General features: G+C 32.9%; 1 protein-coding gene and 1 long non-coding RNA gene across 3 annotated transcripts in view; one reads left to right on the top strand and one right to left on the bottom strand.

The window, feature by feature from the left end:
• LOC306648876 overlaps positions 1 to 26,950 on the top strand; it is a 603,819-nt gene that overhangs the window by 461,391 nt on the left and 115,478 nt on the right. The window lies entirely within an intron of this gene.
• The window catches only part of MAP4K5 (mitogen-activated protein kinase kinase kinase kinase 5), a 99,046-nt gene that overhangs the window by 25,758 nt on the left and 46,338 nt on the right, over positions 1 to 26,950 (bottom strand). The window contains exons 10-23 of one of the 2 annotated variants that reach the window (XM_079118941.1): positions 26,814 to 26,945; positions 24,978 to 25,040; positions 23,152 to 23,233; positions 22,009 to 22,125; positions 16,318 to 16,396; positions 8,584 to 8,642; positions 7,440 to 7,507; positions 5,997 to 6,039; positions 5,032 to 5,242; positions 3,982 to 4,079; positions 3,608 to 3,649; positions 2,680 to 2,764; positions 580 to 659; positions 113 to 173 (exon numbers count right to left, since the gene is read on the bottom strand). In XM_079118941.1, the coding sequence (XP_078975067.1) occupies positions 113 to 173; positions 580 to 659; positions 2,680 to 2,764; positions 3,608 to 3,649; positions 3,982 to 4,079; positions 5,032 to 5,242; positions 5,997 to 6,039; positions 7,440 to 7,507; positions 8,584 to 8,642; positions 16,318 to 16,396; positions 22,009 to 22,125; positions 23,152 to 23,233; positions 24,978 to 25,040; positions 26,814 to 26,945 (1,220 nt within the window). The remainder of the gene's footprint in view (positions 1 to 112; positions 174 to 579; positions 660 to 2,679; positions 2,765 to 3,607; positions 3,650 to 3,981; positions 4,080 to 5,031; positions 5,243 to 5,996; positions 6,040 to 7,439; positions 7,508 to 8,583; positions 8,643 to 16,317; positions 16,397 to 22,008; positions 22,126 to 23,151; positions 23,234 to 24,977; positions 25,041 to 26,813; positions 26,946 to 26,950) is intronic. The other variant, XM_079118942.1, reaches the window with a different exon arrangement.

Raw genomic sequence — 26,950 nt, 5'->3', positions numbered from 1 at the left:
AAGTTACTATGATACAGTTACATAAAATCATAAATAACATTTTGATGTAGTATATACTAAAATTTAATTTGTCTGCTCACCTATGGTTTATTCTTTATTGTCAAATACATACCTGATAAAGACATCAAAGTATTATTGATAACATACAGCCAAGTGCACTTCCGTGGAAATAACTAAAAAGAGAGAGACAGAGAGAAGATAAGTCATGTAATTTCATGTAATTTTTATTTTCTTATCCCCTAACCTTCAAATTCCAACATTTTAAACTAGTACTGCTAGAGATACAGCTCAGTGGTAGAGTGCTTGCCTAGAATGCGGAAGGCCCTGAGTTTGATCCCTAGCACCACACAAACCAAATAAATCAGTTCTATAAAAATAGCTATTTTCTATCTTTCAGTGAGTTATCAAAATTTTAGGAAAAAAAATCAATAAGAACATGTTAAGGGTCCAATGTCAACCTTTTAAATATTTAAATCGTAAAAATTAGAATTGAAGCCCATGCAAATTGATAAAAAAATTAAGATACTTCTTTTATTCAATTTGTCCAAACTAATTTTTTGAGTTAAAATATCTCATTACCTGTTCCATAGTTGCCTCATGTAGTTCATTGAGATTCAATGTGTAAATACCATCTTCAGTTCCAAAAATAATGTACTGATCTAAAACAGTTCATAAATTAAGTTCATTATCATTTTCTGAAATAATTTACTAAAGTAATAGTTTTACGTTGTAATGATATTAAGACACAGCCAACCACCCGCCCAAATTACTTTTTAAAATTCATGCCACCTTACTTCTTTCCTCAACACTGTTCTTATTTTTTAAGATAAATTTTGTTATACCAACTCATTCTGAATTTATCTTACTACATAATCCCTTCAACGTCATTTTTATATTTAACATTTTCTGTTATAGTAACCATTTTTGTAAAAAACTTCAAATACACGTAAACGAGAAAACTACACTAAGTATAAATTATAAATCATGACACACTACAATGAGCACACCAAGAATTCAGATATTGGTTTCTAAATACTGTTTCTACTAAAAAGAGTCAGGGTTTCTTGGAGAAGTCTGAGTCCTAGTCTGGGGAAGGGAAAGTATAAGATGAACCTAGGAATCCTGCAGTGCCAGAAAGTAAAGAAGTGCTCAAAAAATGATTAGGACACTTTAAACAAAAACTTTAGGACAATTTAAGTGTGAAAATAAATAATAGTGATGAATCCTATTTCACTGAATGAAATAAGAATTTATAAGTGCCAACTGATTAAATGTAACATGCAATCTTGAATTAAATGTTGGACTGGGGAAATAAAAATGGGGTAGAGACTAGGGAGAACACTATTGGGAAAATAAAATTTAAACATGGACTTTGGATAGAAAAGTCAGTGACAAGTTCCCTGATCTTTATCATTGCACTGTATTATCTAAGAGATGATTTCTTTTCCATGGTGCTGGGGATTGGACCCAGGGCCTTGGGCATGCTTAGATAAGTGCTCAACTGCTGAGCTAAACCCCTAGCCCAAGTGATGATTCTTGATGCTAGGAAATACACTGAACCAGAGGAGCATGAGGACTCCAAATTATTCTCAAGAATTTAGGGGAGAAATGAATATATAGAGAGAAAATGGTAAAAGGAATGGGGCAAAATGTGAAACAATTGATGTTTTTGAGCATATATATATATAGTAGTTTCTTGTTCTATTTTTGTAACTTCTCTGTAAGTCTGAAATTATACCAAACACAAAAAAATTTCCTTCCTATTGAAAAAATTTTCTTATACTTTCTAACAGTGGCATTTAAAGCAGATCATTTCAAAGCAAGTAAAATAAACATTCCCTGTACCCCTTTTACTGCCTACTCCTGTTTGCTAATTGCCATATACTCAGGTAGGTGCTTTCCTTTCTTTCAAGGTGATCATTAAGGGAACTCATATTACAAATGATTACAATGAGAACCAAGGGTGGTAAGCTTGTTTTCCAAGTCCCCTGGTGATGACAGCTGTAATTCAAACTCAAGACTATTTGATTACACATTTTTGCCTGTACATGTTATGCTTCCTCACTTTAAAAATATAGTCTAAATTAAGAAAAATAAGTATTTTGACATCATTTCAGACTTACAGAAAAGCTGTAATAGTATAAAGAATTCCTGAATACCTTAACACAGATTCCCCAAACTCTGAACATTATCACTTACACTTCATCTTTTCATTCTCTCTCCCCTATGTGCATTTTGTTTTCTGAGCAATTTCAGATAAGGTAAGCACAAAGCCCCTTTGCACCTAAATATTCCAGTATGTATTTTTTTAACAAGTTGTATTTACCCAGAGAATATTACACAGGAAACAATATTATCCTACTATATAATTATTACGGGTTGAGATTATAAATTGTCCTTTTATAGTACTGTCCTTTTACAGTAAAATTCCAAATTAAGAATGCATCAATTTTGATATCTCTAGTCTCCTTTAATCAAGAATGGTTCCTACACACTCTTAATATTTAATGTATTAAACCAAAACCCTAATTATCTATTTAGGTTGTCACAGGTTCCTATACCATTTATTCTATTCTCTAAGATCATATTTTTAGAGTAACAATCTCAGTTCACTGATTATAAAGATCTATTCCTATAATAAATAGTTTATTGGAGATGCATAATATTCACTAGTTTTACCTTTTGTATCAGGATGTATCCAGGATGTTGCACAATTAATTTTCAAAGGGCAGCCATCAAAAACTTTTGAAAAACATGCTCCCATCTTATTTACAAGAAAGAAATATTGTATTATTTGATTATATAATTTTAAATATTGTTAGAAAAGTCATTATGAAATGTTAAACTTATTTCATATACATGTGGTTTTACCTCAAAACCAAAATACATATTTTAACATAATTTAACCCATTCTACCAAGAGTCTCATATTCTTCCCTTTTGTAATCTACTATTTTAGGGCAAAAATATCAAATTTAGCGAACATCTACATATGTCAGTGATCTAGGAATTTTAAGTTATACTTTCCTTTAGGACTAACAATTATAAATGTGACACAATGGACAATTGTATTCAGTAACATTACAGTGATTATAATGGCAGTGTAATTCCAGAATGGTCATAATGACGAAAAGACTAATATTTACATATCAGACCTTTACTGAATAAAAATGTACAATTTATAAAGCATCCCATTCACATGATTGGTTAAATGACCACACAGGTTGAGAACAAATGTAAACATAAGTTTACACTGTACATAGGCCAATGTGAAAATGGCTTCAGGGGTAGAAAGATATTTAATCCACATAAGCAAGAGCACACAGTCCTATTAACATCACACTAAAATTAAATTGTTCTTTTTAGGCTAATCTGAGAACCCAACTGCCAGTATTATAAAATGAGAAATTCTCTCTAAATTCTAACCAATTCATTCAGTAAGGAACATGATTTGATCCATGAACTATCCAAATGCATCTAATAGCTTTATATTTTGTTATATTATTAATTTTAATGGCTCACTATAACATGCCCTATAGCAAATCTACTCCTGCTGCTTCTAAAGAGATTAAAAAATGACAAATAGGTCATATAAAAATATTCCTTACCAGCACTTTTGGGGTGGGTGGTAGACCATTGATGGTTGGTTTCTGTGGAAAAAATAATTTTTAATATCATAAGACCTCCTGAGCCTCAAAACAAAATTAAAACTTGATCCATTCAGATATTCAGTTATTTGAATTCTTTTTTTTTTTTTTTTTTCTTTCAGAGAGATGGGGTCTTGCTATATTGCTCAGGATGGCTCTGAACTCCTGGGCTCAAGCAATCCTCCTATGTCAGCCTCCCAAGTAGCTGGGACAACAGGCATATACCATCCCATTCTAATCTGCATACACAAATTCTCAAATTAAACAGACTCCTCCCCTTTCATGATAAATACAGTATTAGTTACGATTAATTGCTAAATGCCTATTGTACCTACAGGGAAGTCTCGCTTGTCCTTTTTTCGTGGTAACTGTGGTGCTTGTGCTGATCCTTCTGTATTTTCACTAATCAGTTTTGAAATTCCATCACCATTTCCTAAAGAGAATCATGGTTAAAAGCTGAATGACACAAATAAATACACCCTCTGAAAAACAATTTGTCCTTTCTCCCACAACCTGTCTTCCCCTTTGGTGATTTCTTATGGGAGAATATTTTCTACTGTCGGATGAGTTATCTTGGGTCCCTTTCTCTAGATTCTGCAGTTGTTGCACTGTATCTTTAGCTGTACTCTTAACCTATGAAAATGATGAATGTCTTTCCATAATGTGGGGGAAAATGAAACCTAATGTACTGACACTGATATTCAAGGCCTTTCCCAATTGAACTTTATTACATTTTCAGTCCTACTTTGTCTTTAAATATCACACCTACTCAATAGTGGAATGTACTTAAAGACACAATTGTTAGGATTTCCTGCTTCAGTGCATTTATTCTTTTTTTTTATTTTGCATAAATGCCTGTCAGCACTGGCTTCACCCATTGAAGGCTCATCAAGCCCTTTACTACGTTCTCTCTTCTCCATCCTTACCTATCTCAGAAACCTCAGGTATTCTATTAGACAGTTATTATTTTAGGAGACTCTCATACAAGCTGTCTTTTCTAATATTATGTGTACATAGGTATAACTTCTGTCATAGTCCCTAATCTCCAGGAGGGCAGGAACAAGTATTCATCCTCTAGGTCCTATAGTATTTATTTATTTTTTAAATTTTGAGACAGGGTTTTACTAAGTTACCGAGGCTGGCCTCCTGCCTTAGCCTCCCTAGTCACAGGGGTTACAGGTGTGCACCAATATACCTTGCTAGGTCCTATAATATTTAATAAGGGTTCAAATTAGGGTTGAAGTGGACAGAATTTATTTATAGACCATCTATATTGAATTAAAGGACTTAATAAAGCTTTAAATTGTAATAGGACTGACTAAAGAAAAAAGATAATTCTTTAAAACAGGAACAATGTGGCTTTCTTTCCACTTTGATTTATTTACCCAGATGACAGTATCTAGCCGTATGCACTGGAGGGCTGCTGACACTGCTAGCCATACCCATAGAGGAAGTCTCTGCTACAGGACCACAACTTGGGCTACTCTGTCTTCTGAGAACTTGAGGAGCTCTGTTCTCTGAATCAGGGCAACGTTTTACAGTGGATGACTTTTCTTCATCTGGGAGGTTGTCTTCAGGGTAACTGTTTATCCTTGGCTAGTAATTAGAAGACAAAAAAGTACTTTGAAAAATCTAGATACAGAATTTAGTTATTAGGTGTTGAAGATTTTAGGAGGTAGGGGATGTACTTTTCTTCCTAGTGTACAGTTCATTTCGCTGCACTAAATGAGCAAAGTAAGCAAGAGTTAAGCTACTGTTCCAACACAACTCTGAACTTAACATGTGATTTTTTAATCAGCTCAACTCCAAACTGATAAAATTTTTATAACCAATAAAAATGATATAAACAGTCCATAAAATATTTAATAGTAGAAAACAAGAACAAATGACTCAATGAAGTATGACTACTGAAATGTCAAACTACAGTAATAAATGAGGATGATAAATCATTCATGCAGTCAAATATTTTCTCAAATGAGAATTGACCTATTTTTTTTTTCTTTTTCTAATATTTGTTTAAAATATTCTGTTTCTTAGTGAGAGCAGTAGAAGAAGGGGAGAGAAAGGGAAAGCTTTGGGGAATGAAAATGACCAAATTATGTGCACATATGAATATATCACAATGAATCCCACTATTATGTATAATTATATTGTACTGATAAATTTTTTAAAAAAATCTATTTCTTGTGAAATCTTCCTTATTATATACTTTACATTTTCATGTCCTTCTGAAGAAAATTGTATTCATCTAAAATATATTTAAGAAACTTCTGAACAAAGTCAATAAAATTATTTTTAAAATTTAATTATTTAAAACAGATGTAGGGTTCAAGGTCCTTAAATAGCTCACCTTAGGAGGTAGGGGAGGTGGTACTGCACGTTTTGAGGTTGATCTGATACAAAGATGAAAAATACAATTTAGATGGTGATAAATGACCATAACATATAACAACAACACTATTTACATATACTAAAAGACAAACAGATCATGGTATAGTCTGAGGAAAAACTAACACCTCATACAGTCAGAATGTACTAGTGTTATAAAACAGATATAATAAAGAAGATGTCAAGTCTTTACTTCATAGTTATGCTTTGATATATTTAATTTGTATAAAAACTAAATTAAACTTACTAATAAATGATAAATTCAAGATAGGGGTGTAGCTCACCCCAGCATGCTTAGCATACGCAAGTTCCCGAATTCAATCTCTAGCATCAAAACAAAAAATAAAAAACAAAAACAACAAAATTCAGAATTTTAGAACCCATAAAATTCAAGTGGCTAGATCATCAAACTACTTGAAGTATGGTACTTAGACCAGTGATAATGGCACCACTTGAGAACTTTTATAAATGAACCCTTTCAACCTACTGAATAAGAATCTGTATTTTAATGAGATCTCCAGATCAATATGTAAATCAAAGTTTGAGAAGTACCGATCTAGCCCAGTGATCACACATGTTTATTTAGTCACTGCAAATAACTGGGAAGCTTTCAGGAGTTTCAGATTTTAGTCTTGAAGGTTCTATTCTATAGTAGATAATGGAAAATTTTTTCTGTCAAGGGCCAGATTGTAAATGTCACAGGCTTGTTAAGTAGTCGCAACTCTGCAACTCTGCTAATAAAGAATGAAAGCAGTTCTAGATGATACATAAAATGAATGAACAAGGAAAGCTGTGTTCTGATAAAGCTTTATTTATGGACACTGAAATCAGAATTTCATATGATTTTCATATGTGATAAAATATTCTTCATTTGATTTTTTTTCAACCATTTAAAAATGTAAATACCATTCTTAGTTCCTGGGTTGTGTAAAAATAGGCAGCAGGCCAGATTTGGCCCATAGGCTATGCAGTTTGACAACCCCAGATCTATAAGTCTAATGTGGGGACCCAGAATCTGTATTGTGAAAGAGTTCTCTAGGTAAGTGCAATGCACAATAAACAAACAATAACAATGAGGCCGTCTCACACTTAATTGCCAAGGGAAGACATCAGTCTAGATTATGAAGTAACTACACTGAGGAGATGAAACTGGGACTTTCTGATTTCCACCACAGTAATTTTTTTCCCATGACATTTTGGGATTCATATTTCAGTATATTATCACTCTACATAGTACATTTTGATTAAAACAAAATAAAAATATAAAATACATGATGTTTTTGGTAATTAGAGAAAAGTCAGAAGCTTTATATTAGCAACTTTTAAAAGAAAAAAATACTGTTTTATGTAATTAAGTAAAATAAGTTATTAAATTAAGTTATTTATTAACTAGAAAATAACTTACTTGCCAGTATTTGAACCATCAACAAAAGGATTCCACTGTAATATAAAGTTTGGGTCTGATGATACTCCCTGTGAAGATTAAAAATATAGTTCATTTTATAGATAGTAACCATCTTATTTATTACTGAAAGATGTTAACCATTATTTTGATTCAAGAAAAACTCCAGTGTCATGACTGTTAATGTATTGGCATTCAATCAATTTCTAAATTTTCAGCTGGATTTGCTCTGTCATTTGACATATTTAGGTCAGTGACTCATTATCAGTTGACATGAACTTAAGAAATTTTATAAACATACTAAAGATAGCTTCAAATGTGACAAGTCCTCTATCAATATGCTAGTTTATTCTAAAGCAAAAAAGTAACTTTGAATTATTTGCATCACTACTCCATTAGCATGGAGAACTAAATAACATTATTAAATTATTTATTTACTGGTACTACTACTTTTTTCTATTAGCATGGAAATTAAGGACTTAGAGAAACACACAGTAAGAACATTTCTTCTAAATGTTAATAATTAAGAGGTCCATTAATAGACAGTTATTTTAAAAAATGTAGTTCTAGAAGATGAAAATAAAGTACATATTAAGATAACTTTTAGGCCAACTCTAACAATATCTTGCTTTATTTATTCTTTCTGTCTAGATAAGAAAAGGGTTAACTAAGTAGTCATCTCAAGAGCATTGGTTAAAGAGGAAATCATATAAACAAATACCTTTTCTTTTGTTTTCCTTTTTGGCAGTGCTGGGATCAAACCCAGGGCCTTGTGCATGTCAGGAAAGTGAGTTACGCCCCCAGTCCCACATACAAAAAAAACTTAAAAAAAAAATACTAGGGCATTGTAAAAATATATTTACTGTAGATATAACAGAATTGATAAGTAAAAAGGTACTAAGAACTTTGAGCTAAACTTCCAAGTCAGTGTTTAATAGCTTCATATAAATACTTCAAAAGACTCAGAAGTCAAAATGAGTGAAATAGTGTAGTATGTTTTAGCTACTCAAAATACGCCAATGATCAACAACTTAAAAAGTTGTGAAATATGTTATCAAAATAAAATACTTAAAAGAGGATATGACTTTGTTTTTTATGGTATGCCTAACTCCAAGTTTTCTGGAAATTTAAAAGTTATCATTCTTACCATTTCATCTCGGGCTTCTGTTTCTTTTCTCAGAGGAGGTTCAAATTGTAATTTGTCAACTGCAAAATATATAAAAGATATTTATAAACTCAGTCTCTTAAGGGTTAATCTTGGAGATGTAATGAGATATTTGTTTCCTGGTGGGAGTGGGGAAGGGAGCAGAAGACATAACTCCTATTTTTTTTTTTTTTTTTAACCACCCAGTGCCTCTTCTCTTTAGTCTTACCAAAAGAAAGTAACAATCTAGTGTCTTCCCACCTGTTTAATTCTTTTTTTTTTTTTTTTTTAATTTTTAGTTGTAGATAAACCTTTACCTTTATTTTGTTTATTTATTTTTATGTGGTGCTGGGGAAAGAACCCAGTGCCTCACATATGCTAGGCAAGTGCTCTACCACTGAGCTACAACCCCAGTCCCTCTGTTTAATTCTTGACTGAAAGTTTTAAAACTTCATTAGATGACTAAAGAAAAACTTTCATTCCATTTTGAGATTAATTTAAGCTACAACTTCATGGCAAAGAAGAACCAAGAAAAATCATCTATAAATTATCTAAACATAACAAATGTTTCTGTCAGATGTTATAATGTTCAGGAATCTAATATCTTTTACTGTGTATTTTATTTGTCCTGGTCAGATTGATTTCAGAATTATTTGGAAATATTCAATGAGTAAACACTTTTATATGAAATATTCCCGAACAGGGAAAAGGATGGTTTATTACCTACTCATAAAGCACACAGAATTAAAAAATTCTAAAATCCAATGTAACTAAAAGGTCAATAAAGTTTTTTTCAACGTTTATACTTGCATCACAGAGATGCAAGATTCCAAAACATAATCTTAGCAAACAAAACTGTATTGAAAAAGCACTTTCAAATATAATCTAGAACTTAACCTTAAAAACAAGATTTGTAAAAAAAACAATAAAAAGTACAAACATAGGGACTGCAATTGTGGCTCAGTGGCAGAGTGCTCATCTACCACTGAGCCACAGTTGAGGGCTGATCCTCAGTACCACATAAAAGTAAATAAAATAAAGGTATTGTGTTTATCTACAACTAAAAATTTTTTAATAAAGTACTAACATAATTCATTACATAAGCAAAAACAGTATATCATAAGATTTTTCATAAAGGATTAGAATAAAAATACCATCTACTCTAAAAATAATCTAAAAGAAAAAGGCCTTGGTTATTAATGGTTTCCTTAATATAATTTTAAAACATCTAAATTCAAGAACTACTAATATAATTCATAAAGAACCACTCATTCTTTTCAGACAGGGATGAGCTAAAGTATTTTTCTTTTGGTCATAACTGGCAAGCAGGGAGAGAGTGGTGACCTTGACATTCCAGTGGGAACACTAAACACATGGAGTGAGAGAGTAAGTTCAAAGGGTCAGAGATTTGGAGTATAGTGGGAATTCACATATCAGAGTTCATGCCAGGGTCCAGGTGCAATGTCAGGAGTGAACAGTGCATTCAAGTATGTGAAGATACCCAGATATAAAGATCCATTATAAAAGGCATAAATATGGAAATAAAATGTCACTTTTTAATAAGTTGAAAGACTACACAAATTCCTAGAAAAAAATCAACTTCATAATTTAAAGATATAGTAAAATATCAACTATATCCTAATAGACAAATGTCAGTTATTAAAAATGAGATTTCATTTAAATAGAATGGCTAAGAATTTTTAAAACTTCTTAATAAAAGGCATCCCTAAAAAAAAATTCCTTATTAGTGGCCTAAAATTATCATAGCCATAACTTACACATAGAATGCTGGAGACTCGAATTTTTGTTCTGTGTGGTAGGCTGGACACACGCTTTTTAAAAAATAAAACCCTGGTAGTGCCTTTAGGTGTGTCTTTGGCCCATGACAAAGGTGGGGAGGCTTTCCAATATATATCCTCACTTATCTCTAAAAGATGATCCAGTTCTAGCTATAATGAAGTAGAAGCATTCAAACTGACTCTTATGCTATAAACTAATACACATGTAGCATAAATGTGTGTGTGTGTGTGTGTGTGTGTGTGTGTGCATGTGTTTGTGTCTGTGTATACAAATTATATGAAACAACTGTTTTGGGGCAGTGGATGACAGACATTACAGGGATGTGTTCCTTGAAAGAAGGGAAATACATCATGGTAAGATCCACACATTAACCCTGGCTTTTTGTGAGGGATACTTCTTAAAGCAGTGTCACAAAAAAAGTGGAGTCCAAACAAAAAGATTAAATTTCACCGGGTAGGGAAACAAAGATTGAAACTTGGGGCTATGATTTGAAGGGCAGAGTACTAAAAATAAGAAAGCTGCACAAAAAAGGAACTAGGTATCTGCAAAGGGGTCTCCTTAAATCTGTGGCTGAATACAAAGGGCAAAGCAAGCTAAGCAAAGTATGTTAGAAAACAGCTAAGAGGACCATCAGTGGAGATGTACCAGGAAGATCTTGCTGAATACTCTAGGAAAAGTTAGTAAGCCTTAAAAGGATCAAGTTGACCTAGGTAATTCATTCTTTAAAGGAAGAGGGCAACACCCTTTCAAATTAATAGAAACAGATCCAGAGATGATGAAGATGATGAAATTAATAAGGACTTACAACTTCTATTACAAATATGTTCAAGGATTAAGAGAAAAAATAGACAAAGTGAGAAGACAATCTTGGTAGAAAAACAAATTATATATGTACATGCATTGTATGCATTTGTATGACTCAAGACTAAAAAATACCATATATGGAAAAAAACCTCACTGGATGGACTTCACAGTGGACTGAACACTACAGAGGAAAAGATCAATGACCTTGAAACCAGGGAAACAGAAATTACACAGAACAAACAAATTCCCCTTATATGCAGATATGAGGGACACAGAGGAAGAACAAGCTTCAGTGCCTTGTGAAACGAGTGAATTAACTATACAACTAGAGTCCTGGAAGCAGAGGAGAGAGACTTGAGTAGAAATTTTGAAGAGCAGTCAAATATTTTCCAAAGCGATAAAAAATTTAAACCCACAGATCTAAGAAACTGAACACCAAGTAGAACCAACACATACTAAAACTGCATCAAATGCATCACAGTCAAATTATTAAGAAACAAACAAATATCACAAAATTTTCAACTACAGTGCCTTACATATACATACATATTTTAAAATTCTGGCTCTTCTGCCATCTTTAGCCTGAGAAGGTATACTGGGAACAGGACTTCTAAAAGTCATCTGTGTTTGGAAGGTTGTGGTACGAGGCCATTTTTGGTAGATGAAAGAAGGGTTTCTACAGAAACAAAGGGAGCACACAGTACTTATAACTGTCTATGCCCAATATGAAACTGACACTGGTTGGACATGAGATAAGAATATGTGTACAAAGCAAAAAATGACACAGTGATTCCTGGCAGCAAACTGAACCAAATCAGGGTACTCTGGGGCAAGGTAACTTGTGCCCACAGAAACATGGCATGGTTTGTGTCACGTTCCCAATCAAGCTTCCTGCTCAGACCACTGGACACAGAAGCCATGTGAAGCTGTACCCTTCAAGGATTTAAACCAATGAAAAGTAAAAAAATAAAAGTGTTTTTAAAAAATCTGAATTGATGTCATGGAATGGGTTGTAACCTGCAGTTTATAAAATGGTGATATAGAATTTATCAGTCTATTATACTTGAGGTAATTTTTCATGGTTTTTTCAGTAAACAAAAATTTCTTTTGATAATCATATTCTATTTTTAGGATGGATAAAGCTTGTCAAAAAACCTCAACTTTAAGAATGGCAGGGCTGGGGTTGTGGCTCTGTGGCTGAGTGCTTGCCTAGCACATGCGAGGTACTGGGTTAGATTTTCAGCACCACATATAAATAAATAAATAAATAATAATAAAGGTTTGCTGCCAACTAAAAAATAAATAAATTAAAAAAATAATGGGGAAAACAAAATAAAAGACTGTAATAGTGTGCTTCCTCCCTGGGAAATGTGTCTTTCTAGGATTGGAAACACTCAGTATAGTTATCTAGAGATTTGTAAGATAGTACATCTTATGACCTTCTCACTCTCACTCTATGGATAACATAAAAAGGACCCATGGAATTTTCAGATTTAAATTAGATAAACTTTCCAAAATTCTCAGACTTCCTCAGTCTAAAGTGTTTTGATTTTTCCTTTGTGTGGATGACAGTGAGGTCAATTCCTCTGGAACTCATTAACTCAATAAACCAAAACATGAGTAAGCAATACCTTTGAGAATCCTGCTTCTGACTATTTTCTACATTTATTACAGGTTAATAGCTGAATGTCATTTAGTATACACAGTGTTACATCAAACATGTCCAAGGATTTCCTCTGAGACAACCTTTACGTGATTTAAAATTCAGAGCTGTCTTCTGGAAAACTGCCTTCCAACATCAGTGCATAGAATTTTGTCAGCTGTTTTAAGTAATGAACACAGTGGTAAAACTGGGTGTTGATCCCTGTATTCATTGCTCTCAATTATAGAGACATACACCCATCTTAGATCACTGAAAGACTATCCTATAGGATACCTCAAACTGGAAATGACAAGGGATCCTTCAGAAGCAAATAACTACAAAAAGAAGACATCTTCCATGCAAGTCTGCTGCTCTAAGCTGATGACTACTTTGAGTGGAGCATCTGGCTCAGGACCACGGAACAAGAGCACTGGAGCCACTGACTCTCACATTTTGAACTTGCATATTGCCATATGTACCTTCTTTTCTTAGCTACATGTACTTCCTCTTCAACAATGAAAGGTTTTGAATTGTTGACACTTATTACTCTTAATTATGATACCTGTAGAGTCCATAGTAACATCACTCTTTTTAGCCTTAGTTTGTGGTATGAGTCCAACACTTGGCTGGAATTTATTCATGAATCAGCTAAAACCATACATTTTAAACCCACTGTGGGGTTTGTATGTGATTACTTTCCTCCCGTCTTCCTTTGGTGCCAATGCCCTCTGATCAGTTCCCTACATGATTAGATTCAAACATGAATTGACTTTTACATGACAAATTCTTAAAATCAGATAATTTGGCTAATATCTGAACCAGATGGAGAAAGTACTTTCTTTACTCTCCCTACTCTGACTCTGTTGGACTACACATTTGTCCCTTGTGATCTTAGACTAATTAGGCCAGGTGCATAATATTTATTTATAGACTACAAATACATAGTAAGAATGCTTATAGTAGTCATAATAGTCCAAAACTGGAAACGACTCAAATGCCAGTCAACAGAAGAATGGATAAATTGTGGTATAATTATACAATGGAGTATTACTCTACAGTGAAAATAATAAACCATTGCTACACATGCATGACTCCTATATACATAATGTTGAACAAAAGAAACTAAATTCATGTGAACCCAGTTGTTTGAAGGTCAAGATCAGATAAAAAGTAACCTATGGTAACAGACATTGGAATACTGATTAGCCTGGGTATAGGAGGGGCAGGAGAGTACAGGACATAAGTAAAAATTGTGAAGGAGGATGAGAGCCTTTTGAGATTTAGATAATGGGTAGAAGTTACACAGGTGTACACATATTTAAAAATTCGCCATGCAGTATACTTAAGGTATGAGCAATTTAAAAAACTAAAAAACAGATTAGAACTAACTAGTTATGTATAGTATCTATCAAAGAGGCAAGAGCAAAGTTATAAAACATTTCTGCTAGACACGGAAAACAACCTGTGAAAATTTATAGACAAATTATCAATAAAATGACCTCGACTCTACCTTCTGTCTGGAACATGAAGCACATGGAGCTTAGTCTGAGGATATAAGTACTCTAGACACTTATCAAAGAACTAGATCTTCAACTTATCTCTGAAAAATGTCTATTTTCATTAAGACAATATCATGAAGATGTCAATTTTCCCAAAGTCAACGCAAACAGGTAATAAGGTATCAGAAAAACCCCTGAAGTTTTAAATAGATTAGTTGATTCTTTAGTTTATTTGTAAAAAAATAAAATAGCCAAATATCATAATAAAAGGCTCAGTGGTAGAGTGCTTGCCTAGCATGCTTGAGGCTCTGGGTTCCATCCTCAGCACCACATAAAAATATATATATATATATATATATATATATATAAAAAGACAATAGCAACAAAGAGTGTGTGTATGTGTACGATGTGTGTGGTGGGGGAGGGAGTAGGAGGAGGAACACTATCAAGAGATTTATCAAAAGTATGATGTTGGCACACAGATATATTAATTACAACAGAATAGTATTTACAGGAAAAGCCTGACAGTCCCCAAGACATGCTTGGGAATTTATAATAAAGATGGTATGCTGAATACATGAGGAGAAATATTGAAATTTTTAATAAATAACACTGAGATAAATGAGTAGTCATCTAGAGATATAATAAAGTTGAATCCAAACTATGCCTTCTAGCAAATACTTTATACCAAAGATTTAAATATTTTAAAAAGTGTAACTAAAAATAAACAAAGAAAACATACAAAAATTCTTTTGTAACCTTGGAATCAAGAAGGCCTAGTTAAATATGACACAAAACCTGAAGGCTATAAAATAAGTTAAATTACATTAATGAAATACTGTATAGCTGTGTAAAGTAAAGAACACTTTATAAAGAAATATCAACTTTGCCACTTTTTTACTAGGTATCTATCTGAAACCCACAGGGCTCACTTCAGATTGTGTAACAACATAAGAAAGCAATCTGGGCACTAAAACAAGTCTTGAAATTACTGGTTCAACTATGAAAAGTCCTGATTGAAACAAATGATATGGGAAAGATATTCTAACACTCCTATGACCTTGGTTTCTAAACCCATATCTAAAAAGTTAGAGATATTTGTGTTAAAAAAAAAACAAAAACCTCAGATAGAAACAAACAAATCATTCCTCTGCAATAATTCTAATTACTATTAGAACTAATATATTTAATGAATTGTCTTTTTCCATTACAGTTTACAATTCCATTTGTATTTTGTCATGTCTTATTTTATATCTTAAACTACTTTAAATTCTTGAAACAGTACACATTTAAGTCAATAAGCCCATAGCTGAAATTCCTCTCCATCCTGTTGCTCTAAACTAGCACAGTTAAAATGAAAAACATTATTGATACAAAATTTTTAATCTCTCAATGATTAACTTATTAAATACAAAAATCAATCTTTCCTTTTAAGTATTTTCAAAATTGAAAATACCACCAATGCCCAACAACAGGGAACTAACTACAATAAACCAAGTAATAAAACATTATAAAACCATTAGATATAATAGTCATAAGACTAGGCTAATGTATGGAAAATATTTCCATATTAAGCAAAATGTTATATGTAGTATAAATTCAGGCATATATGTATATAAAGTATACATATAAAGTATATGTATGTATATACAAAGTATACATGGAGAAATATGAAGAAAAACTTGCAAAATAATAATTATGATTTGGCTCTGGGTGGTATGATCGTGTGCAATGTTAATTTTGTATTTTTTCTTGCAAATTTCCTGCAATGGACATGATTATATTCATAATTAGAAAATAAAAACATTAAAAATTTTAAATGAACACAATTCCACCAAAGGCAGATTAGCAACATATATTTCAGAGGAATTCTGATATGTTAAAGTATGTATTCTCAATTAATCTGAGATTTTATTATTGAATAAAAAAATACAAGAACACCCAGCTCAACCCTCCAAAACCACCAATGGAAAATGTATACCAAACACATACAATTTATTTCTGAAGCTGTCCGTTCAGCTCTGGCATTCCTGTTTGTAGATCTAATGGTATGACGAATGATTGCATGGGGCTGTGAATATAAACATAACATACACACTTTAAAAAATTTCAATGATAAAGTTAAAAGGTTAAACTTTTAATTAAGTGATCATTTATTGACAAATACAATTATCTACTAATAAATTATAGGACAAACATAAAACAAACACAATGAACACTAAGGTACTTTAAAAAGTTTTTTCACTTAGTCCATGTTTATACTGTGTAAAACACTAAAGGGATTCAGAGAAAATCAGATAAAAATCTTGTCCTTAGAGTTTATAGCCTAGAAAGATAAAATATATAAACATTTACAAAAAAGAAAATGTAAGTGGTATTTATTAAGAAAATAAATAGGTTATAATTAAAGCCTAGAGAAAGAAGAAATGGCTTCCATACTGAACTGAAGGAGTACAGAAGGTCTGCACAGAAGAACTTTAATCTAATCTGGGATCTAGTCCAAGTAGGCATTGGATATGTAGCAATGTGGGAGAAGCATTAGGCCACAGAAAGCTATAAATCAAGTGATCCAAGAAAGAAAAGGAAACTGAAGTGTTTGCAGGGGTTGGGGGTTGGTTATTGTTTGTTTGCAGTGAAGATCAGGTTAAGAGATAACAAAACTGGGAAGGCCCACTGGAGGTGAGCCAGATTATGAAAGGCTCTGAATGCCAGGTGAGGGCTCTCAACCTTATTTTCTTAGCAAAGGGATTTTCTTGTTTTAAAAAAGATTTTACAGAAGGCAGTGGCATTATCAGAGTCAGCTTTAAGGGTCATGTAATAGGTGTGCAAGGAAGAATGGAGGGGAGAAACACTGGATACAAGATTCGGAATTCTGTAGCAAAGCCAATAAAAAGCTTACTACTTCCACTTTCTTGCAAAAGCTACCGCTACACAGAAGCTATGCTTTTGAAGCAACCCCTATCTACCAAATTTCTGATGACTCATTCCTATTCACTCATAGTTCTTCAAGTTGTATGTTTTTTGTTTTTTTCCATTCTGCTTCAAGACACATAAGACCGACAGTCAAACCAAGAGTTCAAAAATTGAGGTGAATCCAAGGTTCTGAATTGGACATCCTTATGTACTTCAATGCACTCTTTACTCCTGACATCCCACCTGGGCCCTGGCATGAGCTCTGATGCATGAATTCCCAATATACTCCAAATCTCTGATCCTTCAAGCTTACTTTCTCTCTTGCACTCATTACACTTGTTTAACGTTCCCACTGGAATATCAAGGTCATTGACCTACCACTCTTTCATCTTGCCTATCTTCACTTGTTTCCCTATCCAGTTTATACCTGATAATCCCAAATTTCAAGCAATCTCTTGCCAATATTCTAAATTCCCTTTGCCCCACTGGCCTTTTGACACTTGTCTAGTCATTTAACTAATTCACAATCCATTCTCCTCAGTTACTATTTCACACCTTCTCCAAACTCTTCAAACCTAGCTATTTTCCTTTCTTCTTTTTTTCCCTTGCCATTGACTTCAGAGAAAACAGAAATTACTAATTATACTATCAATCAACTTCCTCTCTAAGGCAAGAGAAGTGTTACCTTATCTAAGATCTAGTCCTTCATCATATTCTAGATCCAAGCCTCTGCTTTCTTTTTGGGGGCAATGACTATTCATCTTGCTTCTGTTGCATCTTTAATTTCTATCAGATCCTTTCATAAGCATTTAATCATGTTCAATCCCCCGACCAACCACAATCAATCAATAAATCTAGCCCTCTTCAACTCATTCTCCTACAGCTACTGCTCTATCCCACCCATTCCTTTACAACTAAATTTGATAAATTACTATACTTATCTTTCAAGACTCTCCAATCCAGTTTCCCTTCCACTATCTGCAAATTATCCTGTTTAAGTCATTAAACACTACCGTCTAAACCCAAAGACTACCTTAACCCAACTAGACAGATGTTCACTGAAACTCTCCTTCTTTCAGTGTTGCTTATCAATCTCTTTTGCCTACTTGACCCTCAAATTTTGGAAGAACTCTCCAGATTCTATTCTAAGTTTTCTTCTACTGTCATTCTAATTTTGTTCTGTTGGGTGATCACATTTACTCCTTAAAGTATCTACTATATCTACATCCAATGACTCTCACATCTGTATCTGTAGTCCAAACTTTGTTCCCTACGTTACAACCATGAATCTAACTCTTTACTAGTCTTCTCTGTTTCAAAGTCTTGTGCAACATCAACATCTTGTTCTGTGTAAAATTGGACTCATCTTTATTTCCTAACCTTATTTTATTCTAGTGATTCTACCACAGTAAATGTTTATACCCATCCAACTATTCAAGTCAAAATCCAGTACTAATTCTTTTCTCATTTCTTAGTCTTCTTCATCTGATCACCAACTCAGAAAGTTATTTTGCTTTTTTAGTACTGGGGAATGAACCCAGAGGCATTTTACCACTGAGCTACATTCCTAGACATTTTTATTTTTTATTTTGATACAGCTAAGCTGCAGAGGGTCTTGCTAAGATGCTGAGGTTGGCCTTGAACTGTGATCCTTCTGACTCAACCTTTGCAGTTGCTGGGATCATAGGTCTGTGCCACTATGCTCAGCTCTCAGAAAATTCCTGCATTAATCCATTTCTCTTCATCATTGCTCTACTACCATAGTTTAAACTATTATTCTCTCTATCCTGAATAACTTCCATAATCTCTTAAGAAGTGTTCAGTAATGGAGTCACCATTCTGAATTCAGAGATATTCTAAACACACGCATGTTATGCCACTCCTTTACCCAACTGCCCTTGGCTAAAGTCGAAAATTTTAACATGGTTTGAGATAATCAGTGTCTACCTTTGCAACTTATTTCCACCATTTCCTTCCTTGCTTTCTGCTCTAACCAGGCTGACTTTAGTTCCTCAAATACAAATACATCATCTTCTCTCTTATCACCAGGTTTTCAAATATGATATTATTTCCTCTGCTTAGCATACTTATTCTTACTCTCTTCCACTAATTCCAATTTACCCCTCAGGTTTTCGGCACAAACATCACTTTTACAGTGAGTTCTTTCCTGTCCCTATAAAATGCCTTCATAATACCCTATATTTCCCAGTCCATAAAGGTTATCACACCATTATATGTTGGTATTTCTGAATTTCCTCTGAGGTCATACCATAAAAGCTTCATGAAGAGAGGGACAGTAGTCTCATACACTACTGTGCCCCCAACTAATCAGTAGAAGGCTTTGCATTTCAAGAACTATAAAGAATGGTAATATCATTAAATAGACAGAATTCTGAAATTAGGAGGAATTTGGGAAGCCCAGCAAAGTGGTATGGAAGTAAAAGGAGTTTGTATATTAACATTATCAGTGAGAGATTAATTGGGGAATCAAGGAGCATCTAATTCACATTGATGCCATAAATTTTAATACTTTCTGAATCTTTAAGGAATTAAATTCTTCTTTATTAATTCCAAGTCTGCAAATGATAGTTCAAGTAAGGGGGAAAATAAATCTACATATGGTTAGTTTATTTACTATTTTCAATTACAGTCAATTTAACATTCAACAAAATATTCATTAGGTACTTACAAAATGACAGGATAATACTACATACTAGGCAATACAGAAAGAAACTAAGATTCATTTTTTCAAACATTTTGTTTTAGTTGTAGGTGGATATAATACCTTTATTTTATTTCCATGTGGTGCTGAGGATTGAACCCAGGGCCTCATGCATGCTAGGCGAGTGCTCTTATCACTGAATCCCAACCTCAACCCCATAAGATTCATTTTTAAAGACTGTCTAATGACTATTTCTATTAAGCATTCATATAGAAATAATGGTGTAAATTAAGTAAGAGAGCAGGCTCTAGAGGTAGTTCACTTGGATCTAAATCCTGGTTTCACTACTTAAGCTATATGATCTTGGGCAAATTACTTCTTTGTCCCTTATTTTACAAATGAGAACATTAATAACTGTACCTATTACTATGGACAATTTTGAGTATTACAAAAGTCAACATGGAAATTGTCCTAATATTTGTCACATGATGAGTACCAATGAATGTTAGTAATTAGTATGATATTTATAAAATATAAAGGTTAAGAACACAGAAAATTCCCTTTAATAAATGAATCAATCAACATGCAAGCTTCAGTTATGTAATTTTGCCAAAACTGAAGGTATAGCTATAAAGGGTAATAAAGGCATAAAGAGAAATAAACAGACTGATTCAGAGATACATAGAAACAAACAAATCATAAAAGGAGAGGAAGAGACACAAAATGAGAGACTCAAGTGCAAAAAATAGTTGTGTTATATATCGGCATAAACAGGTAACTGTCAATGAGCAGTAAGTCCCTCATTCCTGATTTACAAGTTGTGGTTACACATAATACATTCAAAATAACTTTATTATTTTCAGAGAAGGTAAGCATATTATGGACGGCCCTACATGAAATACATAAGAAATGATACCTTTGAAAAAGTATTGGAAAGGACAAATTTTCCAATGAGAATTTCAATTTACATTTGAAAAATTATTTATATTCTGTTAATGATAAGCATAAATACAGAAACTTCAAAAATGACCAACTGGATTTCTAAGGAGTCTCTTTTGTGAAAAATAAATATGCACATGTGCTGTGGCTAAACTTTTTTTTGTCCACAGTAATGTTCCTGAAACCTTTATTTCCTAGGAAACCGATGATGTCAATATATGGCCTATAGGAAGATCAAACTCTCACTACAGAAACTGAGATCCAGTGAGAAGGGAAAGCACCTCTTCGTTTCTGGGATGTGGGGGGCATATGTGACTTTAAACCTCTAGTTAACCTCTTAAAAATTTCAGGCAACAAAACTAAGAAAATAAAAGATCACATTAATTCCAAGTCTGCAAATGATAGTTCAAGTAAGGGGAAAAATAAATCTACCAACCATACTGTGTTGTACATGTAGAGTAGGGAAGAAAAGATTAATGATTTAGAGGTATTTAAAAATTTTTATTTTTGATTATTTTAATCCTGTAAATTTATAGGGTACAGTATGATAATTTGATAGATGTATACAGTGTATATGATCAAATCAGAGTAGTTAACACTTCCATCTTTAAAACATTTAAAATTTTTTTAAATTAGCAAGTAATACTTATATTTTTGAGTACAATCTCATATTACAATATATGTATAAACCCTGTGTTGAAAAAGCAAAAAAAAAAAAAAAAAAAACTAATCCTAGTAAGAATTGGGATTAAGAAAAGTATCAATAGGTTATGTTATGTATATTAAACCACAGATTTAAAAAAAGCAAGAATTGCTGGGTGCCGTGGACATGCCTGTAATCCCAGTTTAGGAGGCTGACACAGGAGGATCATGAGTTCAAAGACAGCCTCAGCAATGGCGAGGTGCGAAGCAACTCAGTGAGACCCTATCTCTAAATAAAATACAAAATGTGGCTCGGTGGTCAAGTGCCCCTGAGTTGAATCCCCAGTACCAAAAATAAAAGCAAGAACTGATAACTATATGTAGGTAGGATAAGTATAGTTTATATAGCTAATTAACCTTTGTAGCTAAGCCTATTTCAACTGAATTTAAAGAGTGAATCAGAAAGTAAGCTCTAAAGCCATAGTAAACACTTATTTTCAAATATTAGGTTACAAACATTTCCTTACCTCAAAGTCATCATCGTCTCCTTCGGTGTAATGTGCATGATTGTCTGGATTATTCACTTTGTCTAACAGCTCAACTGCCAGGGCCCTGGAGAGACCTGGCTGTCCAACAAAAGTATGCTAAGTAAAAATGAAACAAAATAATTTCATGAATATGCCTTTATGGTTTATAGAAAATGTTATTTGTAGTTTTTCATTCCAAATAATCTTTCATTCAGTAACTAGCATAGACAAGCATAGGAGTCTACAATAAAATGAGAATATATTAGTAAAAATATTAATCAGTGAATGAATTGATAATTATGTTATATAAATTAAAAAAAACTTTGGGGTAAGCTTAGAACATGAATAATTTCTCTATGTAAAGTTGTCTAGATTGTAAGATTATATCTTTAGCTATACCAAGGGCATTCATTACTCATGTCACTGATACGAAAATGAGTACCACAGTATGGTACATAATTACAGTAAGAAAAAAGCATGTGGGGCTGGGGTTGTGGTTCAGTGATAGAGCACTTGCCTAGCATGTTTGAGGCACTGGATTGGATTCTCAGTACCACATATAAATAAATAAAATAAAGGTCCAGTGACAACTAAAACATATTTAAAACAAGAGAAAAGCATGTATACTTTACATTTGCTTACATTTAATTCAGTTAAATTATAAAGCTTTCTTGGGTTGTAATCACTGACTTCTTCTCATACAAAAATATTTTACACAAACATAAACTCAAAAGAGCACATTATGAATTCACATAAGCAGCTAAGAAAAGCAGTTAATTTCAGATGAGGCAACATTTTTGAGTTTTTTTCTAAGGCAGGGGTCAGCAAACTATAGTGCAAGGGCAAAATCTGGTACACTGCTTCTTTTTGTAAATACAGTTTTATTGAGTATTAAAAATATTCTAATACATGTGTACTGTTTATGGCTACTTTGTGCTATAATGGCAAAATTATGAGGTTGTGACAGAAACTATTGTCCACAATGTCTGAAATATTTACTATATTTTCCCTTACAGAAAGTTTGCTGATCCCTGCTGTAAGAGATAATTTACAGTTTTTATTAAAAATCTAAGTACTTTTGTTATTGATATGTCTAATTACTGCATGACTACAAGAAATCTCTCCACAATTCCAATGACTTACAGTCAGAAGTCTTTCAGCAGTTGGTCTTTTTTTGGGGTTTTTAGTTAGTGCTATTTTGACGAAATTATGGAATGTTGATGACCTTCAAATAAAAAGAGACATATACAAAAATATCTTACTAATATTAGTTTCTTGGTGTTATTAAACAAAATTAGCTCAGAAGCAGTCAGAAAGTATGAAACACGGGATTTTTTCTCTTAGTTCTATATAAACCAAAAAACCTAAGCCCAAAGCACAGTCTATTCCTTAGAAACATCCGTATCAGTTTTGTTGGAATTAGGTAACAGAGCAGAAATATATAACCTGTACAAATCAGAATCAGGGAGGCTGTGTCATTTATATAATTTATGATGTTCTGCTTAGAAGTAAAAATGTACTTTTCTTATTGCCTAATTTATACAGTATTTACATGTTTTGCTATACCAAAAGAGTTGGATGGCACAGAGGGTAAGGTAGATAATTTAAGTGACTATATGTAAATCCTGAAAAGGCTACTTAATCCTTAGGACAGAGATTAAAATAAGGAGTAATTTTTGTAACTGGAAGGATTTTCCTGCTACCTGCATTGATGGAAGTGGGGAAAGGAAAAGGATACAAATTAGAAGAATCATGTTTTAATTATTCATGGCAGTTTTCAACACTGCCAAGGTTCCACTGGGAGATACTAAATAAGAACGAAAGAAACCAAATAACTTCAGTGACTAGCAATGACAACAACCACATGGCAATTTGCAGTACAGGAATCAAATCGCTGCACTGTAACTGGTGGCTTGTGACAGAGATTACATGGAGTTAGCTGGATCACAGAGTGGCAAAGGTTCTCCAATGGTAATGACTAATCTGGAATTTGTGAACTTAGCATTGATACCTAATAGTTGTTCTTGAATGAATAGAATACTCGGTCATTTTTGCCACAATTTCCAGATGGTTAGAGACTTTGGACAATACGGAACAGGAAGAAACCAGTGTCAATACAAAGGAATATAGCTAGAAGGAGGATATAAACTCCTTTGTTTCCATAGTGTGATTTGCCTTTCACTCCTGCAGCGATCCCAAGAATGGCCTGGCTCCTAAATAAAACTAGGAAGTTCAGAATCTACTTTGGGGAGGGGATTCTTAGAATCTGAAATGGACAGTCTCATCAGAAAAATAAAATTTACCTAACAGAATTTGGAGGCTCACAGACACTCAAGGGATCCATGTAATCTGGATGAAGAACTCCTGAATTTAAGAACTTGGAAACTTTTGTATGCCTGGTTAATTTTATAAAATGCGGAGAAGGTAACACCAGAAAAATAACTTCCAACTTTCACCATTCAACTAATGACATTCTTATGAATGATAATTCCAGCAAGCTGCTCTCCTTTATAAGAGAAAGGAGAGATTAGGAAAGTAAGTAATAACCCTTCCAAGTTTTATGGAAGGAAGACAGAAAAAACAAAAGAAACTGATTTTAAGCATCAATAGTATCTGGGAAATCTTTTCAAATATCATCTTCCATGAAAGTCAAATGGTAATTAATGGATATAAAGGAATACAGGGCAAAAATCTTCACCTATTAACTTCAAATCCTTTCCTACCACACCTCTTACTAAAGCTGCCAAGTTGAGAGAAACAAGTGAGTTTAATAAGAGCGGTGGATTATAAAAGAACACTCGCTGGAAAATAAACCTAGATTCTGGCCATAAGTCTGCAAGTAAATTAGCTATGTAACTCTGAGCAAACTGCTTAATGCCTCTAGGCTTTGGTTTTATCATCTATAAAGTAAAGGAACAATGTTATTTCCCATTATAAAATTCTATGAAACCATGTATTCTTTAACTCACCACTTTGTTTTGTCCTTTAGTTTTGGAGGCTGAAAATTACTTTTTGACATTAAGAAGAGAGCCCTGAAATTAAAAAATTCAATTAAAAACCAATACCATATACTTTTATTACTAAAGCTAATAATCACAATAAATATTCTGTAATGAATTTATACAAGACTACTACATATGTAGGCACCAAATAAAACTGTTTTGAGATAGGGAAATTAAATTTTTAATATTTTGGGTAGCATATGGAAAATTTCCTACCTATAGAAAATCTTTAAACTCATACAATTGGCCCTTACTCACAAAGCAAAGCGACCAAATGTTAGAGTTTTATTACTATATTCTTACCTATGTAACTAGTAGTATATCTTCACATTTCTATGTATTTATATACAATTCTGTAACACATGGACATATATTATGCTAACTTCAGGTTGTGCATTTAACCAAAGACTGGCCTCAACAACTATTTTGAGTAGATAGGCAAATTGCACCCGTTTCCTGCTCTACTTCCTGTATTTAAATAATATATTACACAAATGTCAATCTCTGTTGTAATTTACCTTTGACCCATTTTCCTCGGTATTTTGGAGTAGAAAGATAGAGGATTTAAGAGGGAATTTCCAACATGCTCTATTTCAGTATCTCCTACAAAAACCTCTTCCAGGATTCTAAGTAAACTACTTTTTAAAAAAACATACCAGATATTTTCTCATTTTAAAAATGAAATGATTAAAAGAAAAAAAATCTTGCCATTTTAGTATTTTAAACTTTCTGCTTTTTTGCCTTTATTTAAATGCTAATCAATTATTACATTATAATTATGTTAGATAATACTATGTTCTACTTTTTAAATTACTAATCAATTTTCCAAGTTCCCTTCGTTTAAACATATGTACAGCTGCCACTAACTGCTAAAAAAGTTAACAATTCAGCAACTATTATTTAGATATTTTTCCAGTTATCCTAAAATGGATAATCCCTAATCCTTGAATTATTTCCTAAGAACAATTTCCTAAGTAGAAGAATCACTGAAACATTTGTACTACCTTTAACAAATAACATAAAATTATTTTCCTCCAGGTCTGTACCTACTGGCATTCTAGGCAACAGTAGATATCTTTTAACTTGTGTTGTGTAGCTTTGTTTTCCCTGTTTCTTTACCTGGTACTTGCTCCTAAATACTTTCTCCTGTAGTCTTTAAATGAGTTCCTTATGTAGCACACATTGACCCATGGTTGATCATACATTAAGAGAACATTTTCCCCATTCTAATTTTCTTTTTAATTTTCAACCATTTAGAGTTAAATTTTAGTCCAATATATCTTTTCCTTCAAAATATGAAAAAACATTTGAAAAGCCCTCAAATATTTCTGAAAGACAATATATTATCCTAAGATATGTGATGATTACACTAAGCATAGGTATTTCTTCAGTATTTCTTCATAATTTCTAGACAAAGTAAAAGAAAATCAAATGAGATAGTAAAATAAAATATCTTGTGCATTCTACCATTTCATAAGATAAAAAAGAAACAAGATCAATTAATGGAGGAATGAAAATAAAGACCCCAAAAGACTTGTTTAAAAATAACTGGCATGTCCTAGTCTGATTACTAAGGGATAATTATTTTATGTGAAAGATTCATACAATGCAGGTCACTCACTCTATGTTTGAGGAGCAGCAATACAACCAAGCAGGTTTTAAATGTAATTAATTCCCAGTCCCTTACAACAGTTTTACTATTTTGACATACTTAAAAATGAGCTTGTAATCCCAGAGTTATCTCAGTATTCCACTTTCCAAAGACTCGACTGATAACTGCATAATTATAAATAATGAAAACACCTCATTGGATGAAGATCAAACATAGGTGGCTGAAGTTCTCCAAGTTCAATTGCTGTTATTCCTACAGCCCAAATATCACAGAGTTGGTTGTAGCCACCATTCTTCTCTACTGCTGCAACTTCTGGAGCCATCCTAAA

This window comes from Sciurus vulgaris, assembly GCF_902686455.1.
Source record: "Sciurus vulgaris genome assembly, chromosome: 2".
NCBI lineage: Eukaryota > Metazoa > Chordata > Mammalia > Rodentia > Sciuridae > Sciurus > Sciurus vulgaris.
This window is presented reverse-complemented; position numbering and strand designations above follow the sequence as displayed.